We start from the raw sequence: 22,586 nt of genomic DNA, 5'->3' as shown, positions 1-22,586 counted from the left end.
TTTATTTTTTAGCTTCTTACTGGGGACTAGGGTTCATTGGGGGCCGCAGTTAACGAACATAAATCTTAGTACATTTTGTTTCCTTAGGAAATTAATGAATGGATGTTAAGATCACTTTCCGAGTAAAGCACGTTCTACACTTGTGAGCTCTGTGATGGCCCCTTGCTGCGTGAGATCTGAGCTGGCAACGCTAGAACTGTTTCAGTTACTTGATGCCTCCACCCGGTTGCACATTAGGATTAATGAAGGAGAATTTTTAAAATGTGATGCCTGGCCTGTGATGTAGTTTGGACATCAGTGACTTTTTTCTTATACATTTATCAATCTATGTCTCTAATCATTTATTTATCGCTATAATAAGAGAGCCACTGGTGTACTGAAAAAGGGAGCAGGTTTTGAAGTCAGGCAGACCTGGCCCAAGTGGACTCTGGCACTGCTCTGGGTTTACCTTTGGGCATATTTCGTAACCTCTCTGGGACCTCATCTTCTTATCAGTGAATTAGAGATGTTAAGTAACAAAATACAGGCTCGGAGGTCAGAGAAACCCGGTTCTAAATAACTATTACTTTAAAAGTAGATGTGATGAGCAGATAACCTCTTCCATCTGAAAACTGTGGCCTCTAACTGTACTTTCCTCCAAGGGTGCTTAGAGGATTAATGGAATTATCTGGGTGAACTGCAACAACTGAATCCCTGTTCCATCTACATCTAAACTGTCCATGGGGAATGAGATCAGAGAAAATTCTCAGTGCATTTGTGTAACTGTGAAGTCTACGGATTCTACAGTAGAGCTACCAACAGTAGATGCTAATGTGGCTTAGGGTTTGCGTGGACCACGCATCATGAACTTATCTACTTCACCTGCTCCAGGAGACAGGGCACTGTAACTTCATCACACAGAGAGTTCAAGTCACTGCCTGGGGTCACACAGATGCTAACACAGACCCAGGGTTCAAATGCAGGCCCTCAGGGATTAGAGTCTGCATGCTTCACCTCCACCCGATGCCCCTCTGGTATCGGTGCAGTTCTCATGGGGTTAAGATGAGGATCAGGAGGCAGTGCCTAAGAGACACCAGCACAGATCTGAGCACACACTGAGAAAGTCATGCTGAGTGTCAGTCACCACAGGAATGTCCCGAACCAGTAAGTTTGAATCCGCTGACTTTAAAAGAGAAAGAACCCAGGCACCTTGCTTTGGCTATGGATCCCCTTGGGGCCAATGCCCCAAAGAAAGTGCCACAACCACCATCCCAGGGAAGGACTTAGAAATGTGTTGTTGCTCATTATTACAACCAGGGCTGAATTTGATAGCTCGGTTGTCATGCTGTCTTTTACCTTGGTCAGATTTCATAAAATTAAAGTACACACAGACAAAGACGGACTTTTGCGTTTTTCTTTTATTAATCGCGTCTATTATGAAATAGAAAGTACAGAATTCAAGTAGCAAAGCTGGCAGCCCCAGGGTGTGTGGCAGGGAGGGTCAGGGTCATGATCTGGGGGGAGGCGCTGAGGGAAGAGATGGGGAGCTGCCCGCTGTGTGCGCTGAGAAGGCGTGAAGACTCAGGGGCCCAAGGAGCTGATGAGGTTGTGGGGACAGCGAGGGGAGAGGCTGTCCGGACCCACCCTGGGTCGTGCCCCAGTAGTAATGGCAGAATTTGTTGTTACAGAGTCAAACTGTCTGTTTGCCCAGTGGTTTGAAAAACTCTTACAAAATAAAGACATAATATAAAAATAACACATGAAATAACCCAAATCCAGAATAAAAACCAGGCTAGATTCTCAGCAGAGCTTTTAGAGACCGTAGATGATAAAGGAACGCTGATCCTCTTATGGGGCCCCTCTGTCACGAGCTCTTCTGACTGCCCCAGATGCCTGTTCCCCTGAACACACAGGAGGTGATGATGACAAAGTAGACCGTGCTCTTAATGAGGAGGAGGAGGTATGTGTAATAGGCAGAGGTATTCATGAGCTGCAGCTGCAGGGTATCTAGGAGAAGTCCTTTGATTAGTTGCCTGTTCTTCTGAAAGGTCAGTACACAGTGATGGGATGAGGTCACAATTGTTTATTTCTGACAACCTACTATAAAGTGACACCCCAGCATCACCAATCCCCACAGTCAACAAGGACCACCACTACCATCACACCACCGCCAGAACGACTCAGAATCCAACTTAAAGTTCAAGTCAATCAACAACTTCTGCTAAATTCACTTAGAACCTTTCTAAATATTAAAAAGTAAGTCTGTGTTTTTAATAAATTAGTGCAGTGGGAAAAAAGAATTTTTGAGAGATTTTAGCATTTTCTTTGCCCTCACTATGTCTCTAAGTAATAAAAACAGCTAATCTTCATTAACCATGATCCAAATACCAGGCATTTATTCTGAGAGCTTTGTAAGCAAAGTGCTAATCTTACTTCATTTCGCAATAATTTATAAGATTGTTATTTTCGTTTCCATTTTACAAGTCAGTTGTGAATGGAGAGAATGAATTTGCCAGATGCCATACATTTAGAAAATACCAGAAACCGTATTTCATTCCTAGCAACTTGACTGTAAAGAACACACTCTTAACTGCTCTGGGGCCCTGCATCTCCACATGTGATAAATACCCCAGACAGGAAAAGTCTTAGCATAAACATCAAGTGGAATTGCTGATTTGGAAGCATCTGAGCCATTATATGTTGTGCATTAGTTAGATTCCTACAAAAGTTACAATCCATGAAGTTTTCTGGTGTTCACAGAGGGTGGATAGTGGGGTTTAGTAAAGAGAACATTGCATGCACAGAAAATGCATGCAAGATACAGCACAACACCTTCCATATAAGAAGATTTCAGTAAGTGTCTTTTCACGTATTAACTACTAGCACAACCAAAATACTAGAAGCAAAGGCATATCATGTTTCCCTGGTCATTAGAAACAAAAGCCACACTAACAAATGAAATCCACTGTGTAAATGGTTCAGAATCTATCATAACAGTTTCTAATTTAGAGTCATCTCACACCAAAACCAGCATTTTATTGTGCTAAGATGACCCATAGGAAGTGATAACGTGTAGTAGGTAAGTCGTGTCCGACTCTTTTGAGACTCCATGGACTGTAGCCCACCAGGCTCCTCTGTCCATGGGATTTCCCAGGCAAGAATACTGGAGTGGGTGGCCACTTCTTTTTCCAGGGGATCTTCCCAACCCAGGGATTGAACCTGTGTCTCCTGCATTGGCAGGCAGATTCTTTATCACTGAGCCACCAAGCCCAAGAAATGATGATAGATTTACTTAAAATACCACTCCGTCTATTTCTGCAAATCCCAACAGTATAGCTTTTTTACCTTAAACCAAGTAAGTTCAAAAGTTAATTTTATATGGTGGAAAAAAGTGCTGTAGCTGACATAACAACAAAACTAAACAAAAACTTACTATTTTCATCTTTCAGACATGCTTTTGTAGAATTTCCAGCAGGGGTTTGTTTTTCTAGAAGAAAGGAGAGCAAGTATTAGTTGATTGTGTATATCTATTTTTGACAGTGTGATATGTATATGCATATGCATGTGCATATAGACATCTATGTGCATGCTCCATTGCTGAGTCCTGTCCAATTCTTTGCTACCCCATGGACTGTAGCCCGTCAGATTCCTTGTCCGTGGGATTCTTCTGGAAAGAATACTAGAGTGGGTTGCTATTTTCTCCTCCAGGGGATTTTCCCGACCTAGGGATTGAACCCACATCTCCCAGATCTCCTGCATTTCCTGCACTGGCAGGTGGACTCCCTGCCACCCGGCCACCTAGGAAGCCATGGCTGCGGTTTAGTCACCAAGTCATGCCCAACTCTAGTGACCCCATTAACTACAGCCCACCAGGCTCCTCTGTTCATGGGGTTTTCCAGGCAAGAATACTGGAGTGGATTGCTACTTCCTTCTCCAGGGGATCTTGTTGACCCAGGGATCAAACTCAGGTCTCCTGCATTACAAGCAGATTCTTTATATTGGGAAGTCATATATTCATGTGTGTGTAGATATATATATGATATATATATATGATCAGATATATATATGATCAATTGTCCCTGCCTGTTATTTTAGTCTGTCTATATGTCTGTACATACATGTGTGTGTCTGTGGCTATATGTCTGTACACATATATGTATTCTCCTGATAGAATATATTCTCCTGACAGAAGAGGAGTCATTAAAAGTATAACAATGATGAGCCCCACAATTGCAGGTAATTGGTCTTTTTACTTTAAAGCCAGGTAGACTTCAAAAGGGAAATTCTTCAGAAAGCAATGCAGGAGATGCAGAAGATGTGGGATAAGAAGGAAAAAAAGACTGAAGCATGACATAAAGGCAAACATGGACAAAAACTTACCACTTTTATCCTTCAAACCATCATTTGGAGGTTTAGTAGTAGTGACAACTGAAGAGGCAACTACAAGAAATGAGAACAATTATTCATCAATTTTTCATGCCTGTTATTTGGCAATGTGCGTTTGTGTTTATATATGTATTATTAAAACATATATAAGTAGATAATCTGCTGAGAAAGAAACACTCATTAAAAAATATGAGCCCTACAACCCAGGAAGAGTTGGTCTGATTCTGCATAATTCAGTAGATCAGTTCAACATCAAAACAAATTCATCCAATCCCAGAAAATAAAACAGAATCTCTTATTTGAAGGAATCTGGCTCCAGCAAATTTCCCATCAAGGAAAAATGAAAAACCAGTCACACCTTTCTACATCACTCATATCTCCAGCATCCGATACTCTTGCAGTTGTGGTATGTGTGGGAATAAAGAAAACAATACTAATACTAATAGCCATTGAGTAATAATAATTACTCAATGCCTGTGCCAGGCACTCGCTTACATACTGAACATGCAGTATGTCATTTAATCTCCCACTGACACTGGAGTGAGGTGTATTTTGGAGGATTCCATGTTACAAAGGAGGAAATAAGAATCAGATGGTAAGTAACTTGCTTAGAGTCATATCACTGATGGCAGAGTCAGAACTCTAAGGATCGTTGAGGGAGATTAAATGAGACAAAGCTGTGAAAAGTACTTCATAGAAATAATCCATAGAAATGCAGAAAAATTAATCTATAGACAGAAAACAGAATTTCATACCAAAAACAGCTTCCTTTCTTAAATATTTTTAGCAATGATGATTTTATTACAGGAGCTCAGCATTTCAGTGCGATTCCTTTGAGGACTGAAAAATAGGCCAAATCCCATTTATAGTCCTCTAGCTATAGAAAACCTAAGGGGAGGACTTCCCTGGTGGAGCAGTGGATAGGAATCTGCCTGCCAATGCGAGGGGCCTGGGTTCGATCCCTGGTATAGGAAGATTCCACACACTGTGGAGCAACTGAGCCCAATCACCACACCTACTGAGCCTGCTCTCCCTAGAGCCCATGCTCCGCAACAAGAGAAAACACCATGATAAGCCTGTGCATTACAAGGAAGAGTAACCCCCACTCACTACAACTAGAGAAAAGCCCATGCACAACGACACAGACCCAGCACAGCCATAAAGAAATAAAATTATTAAAAAAGGAAAGACAATTTCATAAAAAAAAAAAAAAAAAAAAAAACCTGAGGTGAGAGTTGGGTTTATTTACAATTTTTAGAAAGACATCAAAGTGTTAGCCACTCAGCCGTGTCTGACACTTTGGAACCTCATGGACTTGTAGCCCACCAGGCTCCTCTGTCCATGGGACTCTCCAGGCAAGAACACTAGAGTGGGCTGCCATTCCCTTCTCCAGGTAAAAAGGAATACATGTAAGTGAAATATTTATTTGTATACATAATAGTTTGTTGGATGGGAAGAAAACAGTCACAATAGTCATTTTGGTTCCTCCTTAGAAATTTGCAGTAGAATGGCATTAACAGAAATACCCTCTTAGCTTGGCTGCCATGAGTAGTCAATGGGAAACATTGCCTAGTCAATTAAGTGCCAAGTGAAACACATTATAAACTGGAATTTGTTTCCTTTACAATAATCATCACCATGAAACTTATTTTAATTCTTATTTTTCCCTGATCACCCAAAAAATAAAAATATAAGGACAATTAAGCCCATCGCTATATTAAACTAGCATTTTGCATATCTGCTTCCCTTCTTTTTCTTATGGTAAAACAAAAATTTAGGGCTATTTTGTAATCTTACTTTTAAAGAGTTTTAGGAAATGATATAAAAATATAATGAATATATGAATAAATACATCTATGTCATGTTATCTAAAGCAAGTGTTTTCACTGACATTATTTCATTTGCTCTTCACAGCTCCAAGAAAAGACCAAAGCAAATGTTTGGACCTAATTTGATCACAGGACAAACTAAGGGTCAGAGAAAATAAAGACTTACTTCAGAAATTCAGATTGAAAAAAAAGAAAGAAATTCAGACAGGCACACAGCAAAACTGGCTGCACATGCTATGATCGGCTTGTTTCTCACTGTTTAAAGGGACTTCTGATTCCTTCATAAGAGCCCTCTGGGACCTTTAGTCAGTGTGTTTATATGATGCAGGACTCTAAGTGACTTAGGACTTTTGAGTAATTATAGAAAGGACAGTAATTCACCTGAGTGTGTTCATCCAGACTCCCTTCAGGCCTGGCACGTGCTAGGCTTCAATGAAAGTTGGTGAGAGGCATTTTCCAATGGCAAGAAATATATTCATTATGTAGAATGTAAGTAACTCTGTGTACTCTAGCCTCACCCCGTCTTTAATCACAAAATTTTACTCCAAGTGATATATAAAAAAATCCAAATCTTAGAAACCTAACACCATGGACCATAATAAATGTACAGTAGCCAAGTTACTCTGCTTTCTGTTGATCTGTACTCTGGCTTGCTCATAAGCACATCAATTGATGTTAAGACTCGTTTCTGGACTACCGTTTGAGTAAAGCAAGATTGAAATTAGATGACTTTGTTTGATGAATAGAACATTCATAAAAGACATACAATTATTCTTACTTCCTAATAAACTAAGATCTTCAACAGTGGAATCTCTTTTTGTGTGTTTATAGTGTGCTAAATTGTTAGGTGCTTCCATATATGTTGTTTGATTTAAACCATATAACAACCCCAAAATACTTCATTATGACCTTAATATTTTGGATGATGAAACTGAGGTTGATAAAGTTTAGGTAAACTTTTCTCTTTCTTTTTTGCATTTCAAACCCTAAACTTTTTTTTTTTAATTCTGTAAGGAAATAGCTTGAAATTTAAGAAAGATTTGCATTTGTTTTTCATTAATGCTTGATAGAAGAGGTGGAGTATCCATTTGAAAAATTGTTCTAGGAGGTTATACTTATATTTCTATTCACATACCTTCATTCACTGACGGAAAAAGAATCTCTTGATTTCTGTCTCTTTTATTTTTCTCATGTTTGACAATACACATGTGTTCTTTATCCATGGAGTTTCCCGACACGGTCAGCCAGCTGAACTTCATGTATGTGTCATCAGTCTTCATGGTATTTCCCTGCTGGGATGGCAAAACTCTGTTGCCACTTTTTTCTCTCCAATAAACCTTAATAACATGAGGGAAAAATTTCTCCAGAAGACAAAGATATGTTCCAGTCTTATCATGCTTGATTTCAGTAATCGAAGGAAGAAACATAGTGGGCTTGGGGGACATGTCTATATCAAGGTCTCTATCTGTAGGAGAAAATGGAATAGTAATTAAAAAGAGTTATTTCACAAACACAAATGTTGGTGTGATTTGGAACAATCTAGCAAGTGGTAAGAGGAAGAAAATTTGTCATTGAATTATAGCCTGGTTGTTCATCCACAGTAGGTGGTGAGGTATGTTTTATTGTTCTTATTTTCAATGGGAAGAGAGGTTCAAGACATCGTAAAACTTAAAAGTCCCCACTAATATGTAACAGAGGCTGGATTAACGTTTACATTTGTTCTTTCTCCACATGTTACGATGGGGTATGACTTTTAACTGCCCATATCAAATGCTTCCAGCCTTCATGAACACATTTATTATTTAAAAATCTATTTTATTCTATTATAATGGAAACTGTTTTAGGGTGAATGGGAGTGCGTGGTGGGAATAGGTTGAGGGAGAAGACCAGGTAACTATGAAAATGTCTCTATAGGACATATTAAAAAACATATTTATAACTCATTTTTCTTATCAAGTGGGAAAAATATGCTAAGGAGAGACAAATATCTCCAAATTCAATTTTTTGCAGTGAGTGGACAGTAAGATAACTTTCCATTTGAGGAGTTAAAAGTACAGCTGTATTCTCTGGAGAATTTTAATTCAGTCAGCGTTCTTGTCTGCAAACAACTCCCTACTGCATACAATTCTCCCTTAACATTTGAATTGAGTGTAGGTACACATATACATTCCCTATCATATGCCAAGACAATGTACCAAATATGATAGCTACACACTATCTCATTCAACTTTTATACAACCCCTACTGGGTATATATTATTATCCCACTTTATGGATTAGGATACTGAGGCCAGAAAATAATTACCCAGATTCACATAAGCAGTAAGTAGTGTACCTGAAATTCCAAGTCAACCTGATTCCAAAGTTTTCTTTGAAAACATCCCTTCCACTTCAGAAAAGGAAATGTGTCAACTCACAAAACTTACTTATAATAACAAATTTAAACCTTGGGCCAAACACTTTCAAGATGACTGCACACTTTATACATGAATCCTTAGTAGTAGTCCTCATGTACACAAGACAAATCCTATTAGGTTACTTGCACAATGTTTTTCCATGGTGCCCTTTACAAACAGGGATTTGTTTTAAAATTCTTCCTAAGAGTTCTACATTTAATCCCCTTTCACATTCCCATTTTTTCCTAAACATTCTTAACCATATGTTTTTCCTTGAATTGTTTCTTGCCTTCCCCAATTCCCTTGAAAAAAAAATTGCTTTCTCCTGCTATCTACCTATGACAAAAATTTTATTCCATTAACAAATATTTTTCTATAATAATTTCAAAATTATTCAACCCATATGGAAATTGTTAGACTAATTTAGCTTCTCTGACTTCTTCAAATCCTAGGGAAACTATGGTGGCCTTCAGTTCAAGAGACCAGGCTTCTGATCCTGCTTCATTTTCCTTATAAGTTCTGTGACTGAGCCAATTGGGTCAATTAAAGCCTTTGATGCTTTATTTATTTGAAAATGAAGATGTTCATGTAAATCCCTCCCAATTAACTTTGAACACTGGTTCCCTTGATTGCAATTCTACTGTGCTCTCAACTGTCTGAAATCCTCAACTCCATCATCACAGGAAACATGCCTTTCACAAACCAAATTGATGGAAAATTACTAGTCTTGTCTTAGCCACTGTATTTCCAGGGTTAAAAAAATCAAAAGGAACATTGGTTAAAACCTAATATATGCAGTTACTATATGAAACTGTTTCACTTGTTTTGTACAAAACAAATGGCATTCCCCCCAATCAAGACCACAATTGATTTTGGCTCCAAGCTTTGACTAGAAATTTTAGCCTTGAATTGACTTCTATCCAGCTCCTGAACAGAGTTCAACTTGTGAGTCCTTGCAGTGGGCCTTCAAGACAGGATGACTAGAGAAATGGCAGGATACCTGGTCCTCAGATTCTCCTAGAGTCATATTGCATCACGAAAACCTTCCCTGCCTGACCCTCTCTGCAGGGTCATCTCTGAATGACATTAAACTTTATGATGTTTGTAACATTGATGCCCTGGAAGCAAGAACTGGATTTATTTAAAGACCATTTCTTCCAATTCATATAACAGATGTTGAAGCCAATGTCCCCCTTTTACTTCATTTTTAAAAAACTCCTGCATTGATATCTCTTTCTAATATTATTTTAACATACCTTGTTGGAAAATTTGGTGTGCTTCTTTATCACTTAATTAAAAATATTATTCCGCTACATTTTTTCAACTTTTAAAATTTTTAATCACTTGTTTATAGAGATAGAACATACACATATCTCTCCTATCTCTGAGAATGAACTCTTACCCTGTGCTTCCTGCCAGGTCTTCACAGGCCTTTTTCCTTCTACTTTCCTGAGTACCTTTGATTTTCTATTCCTATTTTTGCCCTGCCTGAACCTGTGTGTGTGTGTGTGTGTGTGTGTGTGTGTTTAAATATTTATTTATTCGAATGTACCAGGTCTCTAGTTGTGGCACACAGGCTCTTCTTTGCCGCATGTAGGATCTAGCTCCCTGATAAGAGAATGAACCCAGGCTCCCGCACAGGGAATTCAGAGACCCAGCCACTGGTCCAGCAGGGAAGTCCCTGTATGTGTGTTTTTATCTTAGGTCTTCTCAAATGGAGGTTGGAAACAAGCAACATATAAAATGACAAATATCGTGTGTCTTTTTCTGCCCTGGGTTTTAATAATTTAGTAAGTTCTAACTCCAACAGAGCGTGAGGAATCAGATAACGTGTTTACAAATCCTAGTTCTGTGAGATAGATGCAAAACATACAGAATTGCATCTGTTTTGAATTTGTGTCCACTTTTTTCAATATTTACATAAATATATGGAGAAATTGATTCTGGTACCATGACACAGAGGTGACTTTCAGCAAACCACGTAAGGTATGAATGTGTCAAGAACTGAAGAACTGTCCCTTCTCTCTCTGGGCTGCTTGGATTACCTCTGTTTCCATCTCACATCCATTGGGAGTAGGGTTCCATCTTTTCTCACTATTTTGCCTGAATCTTTTTAAATCTGCTTTCAAAAAGGGTTTTCAGTATAAAGTCAGTTCTTGGTCAAGAATGTCACTTAGAGTAAATATGTCTTTAACTACCAAAGAGGAGCAGAAGCATTGTTTTCACACATGAGAGTAAAGTAAATTATAATCTACTAAGTAGTCAATTAAAGCACTCATTTTAAAGGTCAGGCTGAGTGCTCATTCACTCAGTTGTGTCTGACTCTTGGAGACCCTTTGGACTGCAGCCTGCCAGCTCCTCTGACCATGGGTTTTTCAGGTGAGAATACTGGAAAAGGTCAGGCTATGGAACAGTAAATACTCAGGATGTAAAAACATGACTTAAGTGTTTCGAACATCAATAACAGTTCAGATCATGCACTTTGGAATAGACAAATCCCTATTGAATCCTAAACTTTGCAATGTATCTTGTCAGGTGAATTTACACTAGTAACTGAGGTTCTTGAAACCTCAGTGTCCTTATATATGAACTGGGAATAAGATGATTCCTGTTGAGGAATGAGATACGGCACTGAAACTTCTTTTGCTGTCTGATTCTCAGCAAATAGCAGTTGATACTAAAATTCTCTTTAGTGGGATGACTTAAGGACATTTCATTAAATTCTTCCACCAGATAAAATATAAGAGTTTTATAAGCTATAACTATTACGTCAATTGAGAAAGAAACAAGTCCATCAATCCAAAATCAGCCATCTGTCTAGCAGCCACGGATCATAGAATATGGGTCCCAATCAAGCCAGAATCTATAAAGCTCAACTGGTAGAATAGAAGCTGTTTGAGTGTTGGGACTTGCTCTATCTTTGTCTAGCTTACTCTTTTATCTCCATCAGCCAACACAGAAACTGCCCTCAATAAATAAATGCTAAGAGAATGCGCAGATGAGGATGTTCAACCATGTAAACTATTTCCATGGACTTTGGAGCTGACATGGCTCATAAGTGAGGGAGTAAAAGTCTCTGGTCATGTCTGATTCTTTGCAACCCCATGGACTATAGCCCACCAGGTTCCTCTGTCCATGAAATTCTCCAGACTAGAATGCTGGAGTGGGTAGCCATTCCCTTCTTCAGGGGATCTTCTTCACCCAGGGATCAAACCCAGGTCTCCAGCATCACGGGCAGATTCTTTGCCATCTGAGCCACCAGGGAAGACAGGGCTCATTGAGCTCACAAATTCCATGAAACTGATCCATATCCAGGAAATGTAACAAGAGATGTGACTGCATGAATTTCAACTGATCTCAGCCTCCCTCTAAGAAGCTACAGTAATAAGAAATGGGATTTACCTATGTTCTATAGTCATTTACTATAAGAATTTTTATGTACAGATTTTAGGGATGAGATGAAAACCGATAATGTAATTTTGTGAAATATTGGGAGACAAGGACACTGTGTTTTATCTCAAACTGTAGAGAAGAAATAATTAAGAAAAGTGATTCTCACTTAATAGATTGTCTAGAATCGATTCAATAGCTTATACCGATGTAATGACATAATATGTACAGTGACCAGTACCTGCGGAATTGTTCATATGCTAAGACCAAGCATGTGGCAGTTAGATAAAGTGAATACTTTAGATCCTTGGGTCAAGAAGATACCCTGGAGAAGGAAATGGCAACCCACTTCAGAATTTTTGCCTGCGGAATCCCATGGACAGAGGAGCCTGGCAGGCTATAGTCCACAGGGTCATAAAGAGGCGAACATGACTAAAGCGACTTAACACACAACACAGATTGTTTTCTCTAAAAAAAACACCTGTCACTTTCCCGTAACTAAGGAAAAAAAGAGAAAAACATTACTTACCAGGGGCAGCTACTATGAGCTCAGTTGCTTTTCCAAATATCTTCTTCCAACCTGCGCTGTCACACTGGTTGAAGCTCCTACAATAATCTTAGCCTTCTCCTAACTCCATGTCACGACTGGAAGTTAAAAATTTTGTACTGGAAATACAATCTTCTGGATTCTTTTGAAAGTCCTTAAACATACGTTTTATGGTATCTGGTGTTTTACTAACTTTCCTCAGACAAAAGGACCCAAATATCTGCTTTCCATGGAGGAGAAATCATTGAAGACACTGATGAAAGATGAAAGGAATAAAAACAGGAAAAGAAGAGTTCACCACCAACGGGTTAACCACCTGCCTTCCTAAATTTCCAGTAATAGTATTCAAAGAATTAAGCCTTTTTTTTTTTTTTTAATTTCCAGGTGTTCAAATCTGTTGAAACTGCTCAGAGTTTGCATCAAAGAAAGACCCTTCTCTTCTCACAAACACCAAAACTTGTCCCTTAGGGATTTGGGGCTATATTGTTGAAAGGAAGAAACTCTTCAGTCACTGAAAATGCAAATACTCCATCACAAGTGTACTTGTAAAATGTGAACAAAGTTCTCCATTCACTGGGTAACATTCTTTACCATGGCAACACAAGATAAGAAAGTAAGTTCTGTGATGAGTTATTGTTTTTTTCCCTAGGATAAAAGAAGAAATTTGTAGAATTTTCTCTCCTTTGAAATAATAGATTCCTTATTGAAACTAAAACTTGAAAATAATATCCATTTCTCTGATATGTTGTAAGAAGACTCTTGGAGACTGTTTTGTAATCTGGAGATACTCATCTTGGATCAGGGTAAAAAAAGGTTGTCAGAGGCATCTGGGTGCTCCTCTGAGCACAGATGAGCTGGCCATCCTCCAGGACCCACACAAGACAGGTTGAGTATCCCTCTGTCCATGCCAGATCCACCTGGTTGGTCCTGGCCTAAGTCCTATTAACAAACAGTGCCTTTGCCCTGAGAATGAAAATAGAAGGTCACAGTAACAACTGTCCATTCATAGTAGCTGAGCCCCTAACACACAGGAGAAGATGAGAGATCTGGGTGAATATTTTGTTTAGAAACCTTTCTTTAATTGAAAATTGAGTTATTAGTATTAATACTTTGAGTTGTCAAATACCATTTGGACCTATTGAGATCTCAGTGGTATCTGAGGTACCACTCAGTACCTCTCTGGTAGCTTGTACTCTGTTTTTCCTTATTCTAGACCATGAATCAAATTATCAGGAGCTTTAGGAGTTGCCTATTTTTCAAAATCATGAAAGCTTTACCAATAAAATGCAAAAGAGTAAGTAAAGAGTTATACAATCATTTGTCAAATTTATAAGAAAATTCCAAAGCTATAAGAAGAAAGAGTATAAGGTTTTATAAGAGCATAAAATTAAACCTGAATAAATAAAGAGACATCAAATTTGTGTGAGAAAAACTAAATATCATAAAGATACTGATCTTTCCTAAATTCACATTTATGAAGTTACTACAATTCTTATGAGAATTAAGAAAACATTTTATTTTTTGTTCTATGGTATAAGGGTTCAGGGTTAGCTAGTTAAATAACATCAAATATGAAATTACTAAAAATTATTTTTAAGAATAATATTGAATAGACATTTGGCCTAGCAGGTCTAAATCCTTATTGCAAAGTTGCTGACATAATGTGATAATGGTGTATGAATACTGAGACATAAACGAAACAGAAATCCTCTAGCAAATACTCCAAGTATCAGTTCAGTTCAGTTCAGTTGCTCAGTCGTGTCCAACTCTTTGCGACCCCATGAACCACAGCATGCCAGGCCTCCCTGTCCATCACCAGCTCCCAGAGTTTACCCAAACCCATGTCCATTGAGTCGGTGATACCATCCAACCATCTCATCCTCTGTCGTCCCCTTCTCCTCCTGCCCTCAATCTTTCCCAGCATCAAGGTCTTTTCAAATGAGTCAGCTCTTCGCATCAGGTGGCCTAAGTATTGGAGTCTCAGCTTCAACATCAGTCCTTCCAATGAACACCCAGGACTGATCTCCTTCAGGATGGACTGGTTGGATCTCCTTGCAGTCCAAGGGACTCTCAAGAGTCTTCTCCAACACCACAGTTCAAAAGCATATGTTGATATAAAAATATGGTAAGTCATTTTTAAATTGTAGGGAAACGTAAAGATTATCTTAAAACTAAATTAGGGTGATTGATTATCTGTTGGGAAAACAGAAATAGTTTTCTACCAAACACAATATAAGTGAAGTTCATATTAAACAATGTCTAGAGAGGTGAAACTCTTAATATGTTGGCCACCAGAGTGAAGAACTGACTCACTGGAAAAGACCCTGATGCTGGGAAAGATTGAAGGCAGGAGGAGAAGGGGACAACAGAGGATGAGATGGTTGGATGGCATCACCTACTCAATGGACATGAATTTGAGCAAGCTCCAGAAGTTGATGATGGACAGGGAAGCCTGGTGTGCTGCAATCCATGGGGTCACAAAGAGTCGGACATGTCTGAGCGACTGAACTGAGCCGAGAGATGTGAGTTAAAAGGAACAAGTAGAAACCTAATTGACTCCTTGGGTAGGGAAACTTTGAATAGAAAGAAAACAGGAGACATCCTTACTTAATAGTTATTTTTTAAGAAGTAGGAATGTGAGCAATTTTTACAGCATTTTCATATATATATTTTTAGAAAAGAATGAATGAGGAGGAGATACTGATGGTGGTAGGGAGGAAAGTGATATGATCAGATCTGTGCTTTAGGAAGAAAAAGCAGGAAGGTTGGTGTCAGAAGAGCAATCCCTGGGAAGCAGACACATTTCAGAGATGATCACCACGAGCTACTGAGAGGTCTCTGAGGACCCAGGTTACTGTAGTGACAGTGGGGATGTGTAGAAGGACTGGTGCAATAAATATTAACAGGTTTGACAGAGTTTCTAAGGAATTCACAAGAGATAAATAAAATGACCATTAGCAAGGTTGAAAGTAAAGAAAAAGATGTTTTAACATCCTGGGACACAGTCTGTGTGGTGAAGCTTCATGGTCAAGGTTGTGGGGCAGCTACACACATCCTTGTCTTTCAGGGAAATTCCTACCCATTTCACAGAAATCAGGGGCAAGGAAGGAGCTGGGTGTAAATATTCTGTTTTTTCCTGTGCCAACCAGATATAGGATAATCGAAAAGTCAGGTTGCTATTTTCCAAATATCTGTCCCTCCAGGATAGAAAACCTAATTACAGAAGCTATTTATGATCCTTCTTATTGGTTCGACCATGCCAAATGTGACACATGTCAACCCTCTCATTTTTCGTCTACATATTGACTTGGATCTTCTGGCTCCACAAAGCATTCTCGATGGCCCATTAATTTCTGACTATAGGAAATGAACAAATCATTAGTTTAATTTGATATTTCCTTTGAGGTACATAGTAAATAGCACAGTGCAACTCCTATCATTATTTTCTAAATATGTGAACTGTTATATTGCTTAATCATGTTTTATCTGAAAGATAGGAATTCTTTCTGTTCCAACCATTTTCATCAAAGGATCAATTTTCCTACCTGGATACATTTACAAGAACACATGCTGCATCTCTGTGATCAGAGACCACCCTGACTCCCCCGCTTCTCTTCTCTATCCTTTCATTACTTCTTGTTGGTTCTGGGTAGAGTGTAAGGAAAAGCGTAAGTTTAAATGACATTTATACTTGGTTTCAAACTGCGTCTCTTCTGATTCAATGCCTTTGTGGTCTTGGATGCTACAGAGTTTCTCTGAATCCCAAGCTCATCATGCATTAGGGGTAGGGGAGGATATGATAGTACCTAAGTCAGAAAAATGATGTCAAGTACAGGTCTGGAAATTCCTTGTTGCTCAGCCATTGCCAAGTGTTCCCAGCAGCCACAGAGGAAGCACAGGGTAACGGGGCCATCTCAGCCAAGGCTGCAGTTTTGTCTTCAACTGTCTGAACTGCAAGTGGCTCCTGGGAGGAAGACTCCTATCTGCTTCATCTGTATATTCTTTACATAGAGGCCAGGCCACAGATAACAGTTACAAGCACTGACAGTTATTGAACTCACACTATGTGACAAGCATGGGTCTAAGTTCTTTACATGGATTGACCCAATGAATTGTCCAGAAACCCTCCAAGGTGGGAACACTTATTACAACCCTTTAACTGAGGGAGAGATTGAATCTGAGAATGTTGAACAGGGTAATTGTGTGTCCTGTGTCGGGGCACCTATGCATATTAGAAAAAAATGGGCATTTGAGATGGAAAGGGACATGCTTCATCACAATTTTTGAACAGCACACAATAAGTCCATAAGACTTTGTACAGATGCCTCCAAAAATCCTTGATTCACTTTTGAATTTTTTTTCAATATGGCGGCCACCTCCTCCATGAATCTATCCTCTCCCAACTCGGGCACAATGACCTCCTTGCCACCATACACCCTAAATTTCAGGTTCTCATCACTAAAGGTCTTTCATTTCTGAGCAGGTCTCAGGCTGCTAGCAGTGAGGTCTGGTGTGTCCAAAAGAATTCCAGTGAAGAACTCCAGTCAAGCCAACCTCTCAATTCAGTCCCCATGATTGAGCCGGAAATCGTTTACTCTTTTCCATGACCTGTGACAAATACTTCTGTCTTTCCCAGCAGGGTAGATGGGGCAATGAAACCCCAATGCAGTAATCAAAGGGCATCTTAGTGTTTCATCTTGATGATTTTCTGTTGCTCAAAAGATTTGTCATGTCTTTTTGCCTTGAAAAAAATTCCTAGAACTCAGAAGTCAGGAAAATTTCATTGCATAAAAAGTCCCTCTGCAGAGAATTCTCTACAATTTCCCAATACACAAAATTTCAATGTAAAGCAGGTCAGGGAAATAAATATGCAGAATAAAACCTAAACAATATTAGAAAAATATAAATGACAATAAGTTTATGCTTCAGTCTTTTTTAAAGTTGTAAAATAGTTAAAATACATGGTCCCTGGTAGAGAACCAAGTTAAAGTTGGTTTGTTTACTATCCAATTCCTTTTTCCCTGCAATTACAGAAATAAGAAGAACCTGAAACTTGACCTGTAGTTGTGGGATTCTCAAGCAAAAATATGACGACCTGGGAAAGCAGGGAAATCCAAGGTGCAGCAAGACAGGAAGGGTTTTGGGCTAGGAACAAGCCCATGAGTACCATTCTGGAATACATTTCTGTGTCAGGCTGGGAACCTGTCCATTTCAGAGAGAAGTGTGTCACTTTATCTGTTACCACCAGGGCAGCAGTTCTTAAAAATCATTTTGAATAAGAATCAGCTATGGGGTCTATTGAAAAACACACATTTTCAGCCTTCATTCCAATGTTTGTATTAATGGTATTGGGTATCACCTAGAATTAGCACTTTTATTCCAACTCAGGTGCTTCTGATGCAAGTTGTTGGTGGACCACAGCTTAAGAAACACTGCTCTGATAGAAACTTGGAGGATCCAATACACAGGAGATCACATACATGTGAATCTAGCATTTCTGTTCCTGCTAAGTTGCTTCAGTCATGTCCAACTCTTTGCAACCCTATGGACCGAAGCCCGCCAAGCTTCTCTGTCCATGGAATTCTCCAGGCAAGAACACTGGAGTGGGTTGCCATGCCCTCCTCCAGGGGATCTTCCCGACTCAGGGACTGAAGCCGGGTCTCCTGCAGCTCCTGAATTACAGGTGGATTCTTTACAGCTGAGCCACCAGGAATTTCACATCCTTAAGTCTAGCCCAATAAGAAAGCCATACTCCTTTCATGTATACTTTTCAGCTGAAAGAGATACTATTCATTGTCTAATGGTTCACCCAAAGCATTCTTGAAGATGAATTACTGAAAAAAAAAACTAATCTGTTAAATCTCATTCCAGTTTGGGACTTGGCCACATCAATGTAGAGGGTAGGGGTGGAAAGAACCCCTAGCTTGACTTGTTTAATACAGAACAGTTCTGGTTATGGGCTGAATTCAAAAGAAAGTGAAAGAAGAGTACAATGGTTGACATTGTTACACAAATCACTGTTTTCCTACCCTTTCACTATGTCAGCCATGCCCTGATTGGTTTTATGAGGAAAATATCATTTTGTCCAAGAGAAATATGATACCAGTTTGAGGTTCAGGAAGTTCAAGTTTTCATTTTCATCTTTTCTTACTCTTCATACTCCTGAATATTGAAGATGCTTCATTCCCAGTCATTTTCTCTGGATAATGATCAGATAAATGATTCGGTATAGCTAGGTTTTTCTTTTTTTTTTTTTTTTAATGTTTGTGGTTTTTATTTTTTTTTAAAAACTTATTTACTTTCTGCATCGGGTCTTACTTGCAACATGCAGGATCTCTGTTGCATCATGTGGGGTCTTCCCTTGTGGCACAGGAACTTCTAGTTGTGGAATAGAGTCTTCAAAACATGCAGGTGTAGTTGCTCCAGAACACAAGTGCCCTGCATTCCAAGGCAGATCCTTAAACACTGGACCACAGTGTGGTTCCCAACCTTTCCAAGCTCTCCTAAATATTTCTCCTAAATATTTCGATTAACAGATCGATCCTATGTGCTCTGTCTGCTAAAGAGGAGGTTGAATAGACTCCACCAGCTCCTACGGGAGTTAAAAGAAGATGAGGCCTGACAGCTGCTTGCCTCAGGCATGAAAATGAAAGCCTGCTTTTAGAAAAAACTGTGGCTTTGGTGCAGGGGGGTGAGTAACAATTGAATAAAGTGTTGGGGGATGGGGCGATGAGCTCAGGATTTCACTTTGTTCAGAGTGAAGAGAACTGGCATTGACAGCAGGAAGTGAGGCAGGGGTTGGTCTATCTTGTGTACCCAGGCTGTTTTTTGGCAGCGACAAGCAAAATTTCAGTGCAGTGTAAAGGTAGGCTGAACCAATGTGCTTCTCCCAGACAGCGCAGCGGTACACGCCAGAATCACTTTCTTGAAGATTTGAGATTACAAATTTATACATCTTGTCTGTGCCTTCATAGCTATGGTATTTCCCTGGACTGATTCCTGGTTCCAACACAACCTTTGAGGAAGAGACATCATAATAGAGAAGGCGTCGGGGTACAGTTCCCTCCTGGAATTTGTACCAGTGGATATATTGGATGCTTTGTGTAGGAAGATCACAAGGGATTACAGCAGAGGACCCAGTTGCCCTGGTGATTGACATCCTGTCGTCTTCCATGTTGGAAGATACCTGAGTGACTGCAATGGGAAAAGCAACAAAAAATCCTGAGGAAGAGGAAACAGCATTTCTTAGTATGACCCCCTCCCACCACCACCGCACCACACACACACACACACACACACAAACACACTATTGCCAAAAAATACAGAAAAATCCCAGGAGCATCCAGGCAACACACTCACCAAGAGCCAGGAACACCAGAAGCAGCACTGGGGCCCGCAGCATGGCTGGGACAATAGCGAGACTTGGTTCCCAGCAGATATAACAGGCAGGGAAGTTAGCAAGGATCTCTCTTAAAGGCCACCAGGCTGAGCCCAGAAGGGGTGGGTGCTGGGGGAGGCGGGCAAAGGAGCCCCGCCTCTCTACACCAACCCCTTTCTTGAGGGCCCCCTCTGGCAGGCTGGGAGCAGCCACGTCCCCCACAGAAGAGAAGCCTGAGCTGTGAGAGCTCAGAACTGCAAGCAGAGGGATCAGGTGGGGGGTGGATGGGGAAACACGGACAAAGCTTGCTCGTTGCCTAGTGGAGTGAGCAGACCTGAATGGGCTAAGTTCCCTGCAGCTCAGGCTGCTGCCGTGGTCTTGTCCAGTGACGAAACGTCTATAGTCTTTCCCTGATCTACCTTTCCTCTTTACCTGTAAGCAAAGTTTGAGACAACAAACAGCAAATCCAATAAGAACTGACCTGCTTTATTAAAATTAAGATTATAATGTTGGTCTGCATTTGACTCTCTATAGTGAAGGGATATGTGTGTGTGAGTGTGTCTGCGTTACAAATCATTCTGATAGAGAGTGTATGTTCATCCCAAAGTAAAAAGCCACCTCACATTGGGTTTCCAGATTTCTCAAAAAACAAAAATAAAAGCAAGAAGCTTTGCAGTATTTGGAACAAACTTAAACTAAAAATAATATTTTGTTTATCTGAAATTCAGGGAAATGAAAATCAAACCAACCATGAGATTTCACCTCACTCCTGTCAGAATGGCTAATATCAACAAGGCTGGAAATAACAAGTGTTAAAGATGTGGAGAAAAGAGAAGACTTGTGCACTGTTGGTGGGAATGTAAACTGGTGTAGTCACTATGGAAAACAGTAGGGATCTTCCTCCATAAGTTAGAAATGGAACTACCACATGATCCAACAATTTCACTTGAGTGTTTATCCATAGAAAACAAAAACACTAAGAGATACCAGCACCTCTATGTTCATTTTTTATAACAACCAAGACACAAAAACAACCTAAGTGCCAAAAACCAGATGGACAGATAAACTAGGTGTGGTATATATGTACATATATATGGTATATATGTGTGTTGTATACATACATATATATATATATATATATATATAGAGAGAGAGAGAGAGATAATTACCATTTTGTGCCCTAATTATCTGATGGATTTAGAGAGCTCTACTGGAGTGTTCTGGAGCTTCTGAGATGACAGATGTCTCCTTTTTGAAAGTTGAAATGAGGACACCCACTGCTGATATTATTGAATGGCTAGTAAAGAATTTATTGATTCACAGACATGGTATCATGTCCACACATATATACATACAGAAGACGGAATCCATGTGCATCCAGGTCTGATAATATCGTTCAGTCCCTTCCAAACATCAAAGGAAATATTACAGTCTCACAAATATGAGCATATAAACATACAGTCAATTATAAAAGCAGTAACTCTGCTTAAATATTTAACCAAGAAGGGAAAGAGTAGATCTTACAATTTTATCTTATAAGAAAAAAGTAATCTGTAACTATATACAGTGAGGGATATTGAAAATGTGGTGACCATTTCAATATATATAAAATATCAAATTTCTATCTTGTATAATTGAGAATAATATAATATTTTATGTCAGTTTTATTTTAAAGTTATGTTTTTAAAAAAGGGAGAAAAGTGGTGGACTGAATGGAGTATCTGGGCAGCAGGCATAGGGCAAGAGAGCCGGCAGAAACAGCCAGTTGCAGCAAACAGGAGCCCCGCCCTGAATGCATGGTTCCCAAGACAATCCAGCCTCTTTTCCACAACAGTGTTCAGACATAAAGCAAAAATGTGGGCATGTGAAGAGTATGATCTTTTTGTAAAATGCTTTAAAGTAAATTCTTGGGTGACCTCATCCTTGGTCTCTTCAGTGTCTATCTCATGGCTCATGTTTGCCATGTTTATGTTTGATACATAAACTGCTATAAAAATACAGAGTAAAATGTAGCTTTTTGCTTTTCACATTGCATCTCAAATTTTTGGGGGGATTCTGTCTTTTTCAGCATGAAAAAAAAACCATAATTGAGGGAGTTCCAAAAGGGAGGGGTTATATGTATACCTATGGCTGATTCATGTTGAGGTTTGACAGAAAACAACAAAATTCTGTAAAGCAATTATCTTTCAATAAAAAATTAATTAATTAATTTAAAAAATGTAATTGAAAGTCACCAGAAGGGAAAAAACTGAAGATGGTGTCTCCTTTTTGAAAGTTGAAATGAGGACACCCACTGCTGATATTATTGAATGGCTAGTAAAGAATTTATTGATTCACAGACATGGTATCATGTCCACACATATATACATACACCTGACTGTGGCTGGTAAAATAATGTTAAGGTCCACCCTATATTCAGTGAGACTGAGTGATCTCTTAATGAAAAGTTGGAGAAGTCTTGTGTTGTGTTCCTGATCAAAAAAACCTCTTAATAAATTCGAGTAGAATTTATTTGTAAGCAAAATCTCTTTCTGTTTTGGTTTGCAGAAGGTAATTCTTGTTTCATGTCTCAGATTTCTTTTTATGTTTTTCAACACCTTACATTTCTTTTCTGGTTTTTAGCTCATGTACGTGCACCATTTGTACTATTGTAAAAAGTAATACTGAACATATCAAAATGAT

General features: G+C 39.2%; 2 gene segments (V, D, J or C); both read right to left on the bottom strand.

Annotated features, from left to right (window-relative positions):
• Positions 1-1,379: 1,379 nt before the first annotated feature.
• LOC122674536 lies at positions 1,380-19,995 on the bottom strand. The segment is given in 7 exon segments: positions 1,380-1,986; positions 3,413-3,466; positions 4,360-4,419; positions 7,330-7,659; positions 12,509-12,569; positions 19,416-19,720; positions 19,886-19,995. Coding segments are annotated over 7 exon segments (996 nt in total).
• The window catches only part of LOC122674538, a 35,064-nt gene continuing 25,030 nt past the window's right edge, over positions 12,553-22,586 (bottom strand). Inside the window, 1 exon segment of the V gene segment in view lies at positions 12,553-12,572. Coding sequence covers positions 12,568-12,572 — 5 coding nt within the window.

The sequence above is a fragment of the Cervus elaphus genome, chromosome 18 (genome assembly GCF_910594005.1).
Source record: "Cervus elaphus chromosome 18, mCerEla1.1, whole genome shotgun sequence".
NCBI lineage: Eukaryota > Metazoa > Chordata > Mammalia > Artiodactyla > Cervidae > Cervus > Cervus elaphus.
This window is presented reverse-complemented; position numbering and strand designations above follow the sequence as displayed.